The sequence below is a fragment of the Carlito syrichta genome, unplaced genomic scaffold (genome assembly GCF_000164805.1).
Source record: "Carlito syrichta isolate Samal-C Ts95f unplaced genomic scaffold, Tarsius_syrichta-2.0.1 Scaffold315368, whole genome shotgun sequence".
In the NCBI taxonomy this organism is placed as follows: domain Eukaryota; kingdom Metazoa; phylum Chordata; class Mammalia; order Primates; family Tarsiidae; genus Carlito; species Carlito syrichta.
Window position 1 is genome coordinate 178,171 of NW_007259464.1, and position 6,504 is coordinate 184,674.

Genomic DNA, 6,504 nt, shown 5'->3' on the forward strand with positions numbered 1-6,504 from the left:
AGTTCAGTCCCATATTTTACAGATGTAAAATCTGTACTTTTGAAGCAGTTTGACCTAGGAATCCTGGTTCAAATTCTTTTTTCCCAAGGCCATCAGGTTTAATTTTGTCTATGCTTATGTCAGTAATTACTTCAGAAATGTTTTCTAGTAGCAACCATGATAAAGAATTCCTTTGGAAAGTAGAGGTGATTGGAGCGGCCAGTGCACTCCAGTCTGGGTGACAGAGTAAGACTCCAATTCAAAAAAAAAAAGCAATGACACATTCATGGAAGGACTTGGGAGGTGAGCGTCCACTGGCTGGACGGTGTGACCTGCAGGATGGGCAAGAGGGTTAAACCCAGCAGGGCGTGTGGCACGCGGGCACACAGCAGGTACTTAACAAGGTTAGTTCGCTCAGCCCACAGAGTTTATCCAGACACCTATGCTGGGCTGACGTCCCGCCGGGACTTTTACGCACACCCTTGATGTCCACAGATGATTCTAGACAGGCGTAAACGTGGTCCTCTGAGCCGAACCCGAGAAAGCATGAGCCACCTGGAAGCTGGGGCTGTTTTCTCCACATCGGTATGTGAGAAAACAACCGTGGAGGTCTCAAAGTTACAAAGACTTCCCTGCTGTCCTCTGAAAACCGAGGTGCCCCTCTTTGAAAGCCATCGTTGTTGGGATACATGGCCACACGCTCGTACTTTCTTTAGAGACAGGATCTTATCTTGTTGCCCAAGCTGGAGTGCAGTGGCGTGATCATAGCTCACCGTAATCTCCACCTCCTGGGCTCCAGCCACCCTCCCGTCTCAACCTCCTGAGTAGAAAAGACGACAGGCGTGCGCCACCACAACTGGTTAATTCGTAACCACAATCTGTAGCCTCTGTCTCTCCCAGCCCTGTACCGTCCCTGGTGGCCATCCGAGGGCTGACGGCCTGGCCACTGCCAAGAGGCACCTGCAGAAACTCTCATAAGCCACGAATCCCCCCTGCCCCGGAGCCCCTTCTTACCTCCAGTCTCGTCCGGTCCACATCTTTGGGCAGTTTCACGCGAATTCGGTTTGTGACGATGAGGGTGTCATAAGGGTAGATCTGGTGGGGAGGAAACCACAGGGTCACTCCACGGAGCAGGCGTGTGCCAGCACAGAGCCGAGAGAAAGGCCATGGGATACATACTTGCGTCTGCATCTGACAACACATTTCATAGGGAAGCACAACAGAAAGGGGCTTTAACCTGGGCAGGTGCGGCGTGGACATCAGCGTGGGCGCGTGGCCCCTCTTACCTTGTATTCTGTAAGAGAGAGCGGAGACCACAGCGTGGTTTAGAAGGTGCAAGAACGCCGTGAGGTGGAAGCAACCCCCGCCCCGGGGGACGCCCACCCCCGCCCCTGAGCAGTCTGCACTGGGCTCTGATCTGGGGGCTGCAGGGGAGGGGCTCTGGGGGCCAGAGCAGAAGGCGTGGTCAGGCTGGAGGTCAGACCGGGAGCCAGACGGTGCTCTGAGCGCCTGGGCCCTGACACTGTCTCCCTGGTGGGCTGCGCCGCCCTGAGAAAGAGGCTGGCCTCTCTTTACCCGCCTGTGCGGTGGGCATTCCAGGGAGACCGCTTGGGGGCTGTCGTGGAGACTGACAGTGCACTGCGGTCTGACATTCCTGTCTTCTTCACACACCCCTTCCTCCCTCTGAAGCCCCTGATCCTTGCAGCCAAGCCTTGCTGCACTTCCAGACTGAAAGCACCTTACGAAGACCATCAGACGGCATGGACGGGGGGGTCTCCAGGCACACAGAACCCACAGGGGTCTGCAGCACCTGGGCCTTAAGCCAGTCTCAGAAGTGGGACCCCTGTGCCAGGGGCCGGTCCCTGAGCCCCCACACGTCACATGGGATCTCAGATGTGCCAGCTCTGAGGCTCAGGTACTTGGAAAGCCACTCAGAGGGAACGGGCTGTGACACCCGGGTGCTCTGTCATCCACGTGTGAACAAGACTGAGAGCAAGGCTTCGCCGTCACTCACTCTTGGGGGGACGGGGTGACAAAGAGGTGAGCATCATCTTCCGCCAGCCACCCGCCACGGGACAGCTGGCCACCCTGGCGACACCAACCTCCCAGCTGCCGCCCTGGTGTGGAGCCCAGAGAGTCGTGCCGGGTGCAGGTGATCAAGCAGCCAGCAAGGGCGGAGGCGGGGCTGACCCAGCCCAGTTCCGCTCACACCCTGGACACCGTGTGCCTGGGGCTGTGCTCTCCCAAGTGACACGGGGTGCCACACGAGCCAGAGCAGGGCAGGGCGGCCGCTGCACCCACAAACAGGAGAGAGGGGCGTCTCGAGGCATGCAGAACGGGGGCAAACTGATCCTGGCCTGGAGCAGGAGGGGAAGGAGCACGCCCTCCCCTGGCGGTGGCCCTGTCCTCCCTGCCTGGAGCCTCTCGCCCGCAGGCCGCGGGCCGGGCGGCTTCAGCGCGAGACTCGAGGAAACGTGTGAGTGACGCCCTGCCCCAGCCAGAGACCCATGGGGTCCCCGCTCCGAGTACCTCGCATGCCCCAGCTGGCATCAGGGTCTGCTCCGCAGGGGCCCAGACTGGCGTTCTGGAAGAGAAAGAGAGAGTGGGCGGCAAGAGGCGGGTGGCCCCGGGGCGCCGGGGCCGGGGACAGTCCCTCCTCCAGGCCTCGGTCCTCACAGGCCTGGGAGGCGGGTGTCTGCAGCACAGTGACTAGGCAACAGAGGGGAGGAGGAAGCGGAGTGTCCAGGGCGCCTGCACCTGCAGGATTTGCTCACAGGACGCCCGCCGCGGCCCCTGCCTGCTGGGTAACTCCGAACCCCCTGAAAGCCACCAGTGCCTGTGTCCCCCATGCTGCCGCTGGCATGGACCACAGCAGTGGCCCTGGCCCCTCTCCTTGCTCATGTGGCATCAGGCGCGGGGCTCTGTGGTCCCTGGTTGGGGACTGCAGGGCCTCTACAGTTGGCTCCTGCGTTGCGGCACCTGGAACCTGCTGTCCCCAGGTGCTCAGGGTGGCCCGGGCCCCACCCTACACCCTCTGTCCTCTGCAAGAGAGCCAAGGGGGAAGTGCTGGCCACCGTCGCTGCAGCTGTGTACTTCTGCGTGGAATTCCTCGTCTAGTTCTGAGCTGCGTTAACGCCTGCAGTGTGAGTGCGAGTTGACGTCCACCCGCCCCAGACACTCCAAGGCAGGTGGGATCCCGTCTCCCCTGAGCCTGTGACCCTCGGAGGATTAAAGGGTCCCCATGTCGAAATCTCCAGCACGAGGCCCAGCGTATCATAAGCACCCCGTACAGAGCGGCCGTGCCCCGACAATGACACTCAAGTGGTGACGGCACTCCCAGGAGGCACGGAGCTGAGGGTCTCCGTCGCCTGTCCCAAATGCCCACGACACTCAGCCGCAAACTCTCCCGCTGTAGCGTGTCCTGACCATGAATGTTGCTTTCCCTTCTGCTCGCCGGAGAATGTCACCTACGCCATCCTGCCAACCGCCACGGAGGGGCCTCACCCTGCAGAGCACACACTCGGCCTCTGCGGGTGTCAGCCCCTCTCCTGTCCAGTCCTGTCCCCAGCTGGCTCCTGGGGTTTGCACCACGAGCCATGCTCTGTTGCGATGGTGCCTCGGTGGCCCACGGGAAACAGTGCTTGAAGAAAGTGTCCTATTTACGCCGGAATCCCCAGCACCTGGTACAGGGTCTGAAAAGGGGTCAGGCCCTCAGCCGGCGCTTCTGGAGTTGGGATTCCTTTTCAGCTGAGAGGGTTCTGAAGCTGATGGGAGACTGCAGACTCAGCCCGGCAGCGTGGCCACAGGGAAGAATGCTTTTGGCCCTGACGTCGCCACAGGCGGTGCTCGGGGCGCTGAGAGAGAAGGAGACAGGAAGAGACCGCAGATGGCACCGAGTCCAAAGTGCGTCACCTGGAACGGGGAAACCGAGGCCAGCGAGAAGCCAGGACCCCCCTCCCGTCACAGGCCTGGCTCACAAACGGGGTAAGTACCCGAGCAGGGGGTTGGGCCTGGTCTTGACGTTTCTGATGTTTTGTTGATCGTGGACTTCTGGCACTCAGTTAGAGTTCTCTAAACCGTGCACTGAAAGATGACTCGTCTGGATGACTGCATCCTTCGTCCATCAGTCATTCCGGCCTGGCCCGGGGCCCTGAGTCACGCGCCCCGCTGGGGCCTCTCACCTCCACTGCTTCACAGAAGAATCCTTCCACCAAGAAGTCTCCAGGAGCCATTTCCCAAGACATTTTCCGTCTCAGGCTCGCACCCGCAGGTGCACACGTCCGGGTCTGGGAACCGCCTCTTGCCCGTCGGGTGGGAAAGAGAAATGCTGCCCCCTCGTGCCCGCTCTCCTGCATTGCAGGCCGCCAACACTCCCAGGCCACCGCCGTCAACTGGAGGGCTTGGAAATACTCCTCCCAGCAGCAAAGCCGGCTTCCTCTTGTCTTCCAGGCTCTGAGACAAATGGAGACTCCAGGAGGGAGGTGGGGCATCTTCCAGGTGGAGGAGAGGGACCGCTGGACAGGCGTAGAGCAGTGAACGCTGAACTGACTCCGGCCGTCTTGAGCGGGGGTGGGACCTGCCTGACCTCACAGGGGCAAGGGGTCCAGCTGCTTTTACTTTTTTTTTTTTTTTTTTGAGTGGAGTCTCACTCTGTCGCCCAGACTGGACTGGAGTGCAGTGGCCGGGAGCGGCCACTGCAACCTCGACCTACTGGGCTCCAGCGATCCTTCCGCCTCAGCCTTCCAAGGAGCTGGAACTACAGGCGAGCGCTACCACGCCTGGCTAGTTTTTGATTTATTGTAGAGACAGGGTCTCGCCAGGTTGCCCAGGCAGATCTTGAACCCACAGGCTCAGGCAATCCACTCGCTTTGGCCTCCCAAAGTGCTGGGATGATGGGCTGGGCCAGCGAGCCCAGCCTGCTTTGACTTTTTGTGGAGTGGGGTCTCTCTTTGTCATCCAGATTGGAGTGTAGTGGTGTGATCATAGCTCACTGCAGCCTTGAACTCCTGGTCTCAAGGGATCCTCCTGCCTCAGTAGCTGGAACTACAGGCATGTACCATCATGCCTGCATAATAGTCTTGCTTTTTGTAGAGGCAGGGTCTTGCTATTCAAGGCTGGACTTGAACTTCTGGCCTCAAGCGATCCTTCTGTTTCCACCTCCCAAAGTGCTGGGATGACAGGTGTGGGCCACCCTGCCTGGCACGAGGGTTCTTGAGTTACCGCCTCGTGTGTGGGCCAGCAGGAGAGCCCAGTGGCCGGGGCTGGGGGTACCACAGAGTCAGCGGCTGGGTATATTCCTGGCTGACTTCCTTACAGTTCTCAACAGAGGCACCAGAGATTTTCAAAGCAACCGATTATTGACCTCTCCCATTTATTTGTCATTTATGTGTGCCAGCCACTTTACAAGGCACATTCTCTAACCTTCGCTGCCACTGAAGGAAATTGACACCGTCACTTCACGGATGACGCTCAGAGAGGTTAAGCCACTTGGCCAAGATCATACAACAACCACCTGAGGCTGTAAGAATCTGAACCCAAGCGTTTTACCTGGGATTGCTAACAGCCACTGAGACCATGGCCGTTTGCCACTGGCCACCGCTCTTTTCTTGCTAAAGCTCACCTCGGAACGTGCGACCTTTCTTACTCAGTGGCCACTAATGTAACAAAAACGAATGGGTAGGGTCTTGGCTTCTAATAATTACCCATGTGGGAAACCTGCCGTGGAGCGGACAAAGAGATGACATAACCATCATGCCACCTGTCCTCAAAATAACCTCAGGAGGTAAAGCCCAGCTTTTTAAGGACTAGGAAAAGAGACTCAGAAAGGTCCAGGGACTTCTCCAAAGACAGAGCTGGGGTTTGAACTCAGGGCTGTCTGATGCTAGCATGTGGATTCTTTCTAGCCTGTCGGTTTAGAAGTATCAGACACTTTTAATTATTAAGTTTCTCTTTGCAGTCCCGTCATAAACATTTTTATAAATGTTTAATGAACATGTGAAAATTTGATTCAAAAGATGTCACTTTTTTCCTATACCTGTTAGATTGTTGTTTGTACTATGTAATTACTCTCTGTACTTTAAAATTATTTTTAAATAATAGATCCATATCCTTTTATTTTTCTTTCCTCCCTTCTTCCTTCCTTCCTTCCTGTCTCTCTCTCTCTCTCTCTCTCTCTCTCTCTCTGTCTTGCTCTGTTGCAGGTTGCAGTGCAGGGGCACAATCATAGCTCACTGCAGCCTCAAATGCCTGGGTTGAAGTGATCCTCCTGCCTCAGCCTCCCAAAGTGCTGGGATTACAGGCATGAGCCATGGTGCCTGGCTTACGTGTCTTATTGCAAAAGTCATACTCAAGCCACTTATTATACTTACATTTTAGCAAGGTTGTTAGGCATTGCCGTGTTGCCCGGGGCATTTAAATTTATGCATGCTATAATTGCTTTATTAAATTATGCCTTTGTCATAAATTAGTGTCCCCTCTCTCTCTCTCTCTCTCTCTCTCTCTATATATATATATATATATATACAC

General features: G+C 56.8%; 1 protein-coding gene across 8 annotated transcripts in view; it reads right to left on the bottom strand.

Annotated features, from left to right (window-relative positions):
• Nucleotides 1-6,504, bottom strand: part of ABLIM2 (actin binding LIM protein family member 2) — a 135,589-nt gene that overhangs the window by 17,612 nt on the left and 111,473 nt on the right. For 5 of the 8 annotated variants that reach the window (XM_021706239.1, XM_008072645.1, XM_008072644.1 and 2 more), the window contains 3 exons: nt 2,509-2,563; nt 1,266-1,273; nt 994-1,074 (listed from right to left, as the gene is read on the bottom strand). In XM_021706239.1, coding sequence (XP_021561914.1) covers nt 994-1,074; nt 1,266-1,273; nt 2,509-2,563 — 144 coding nt within the window. The remainder of the gene's footprint in view (nt 1-993; nt 1,075-1,265; nt 1,274-2,508; nt 2,564-6,504) is intronic. The other 3 variants (XM_021706242.1, XM_021706238.1, XM_021706241.1) reach the window with 1 other exon arrangement.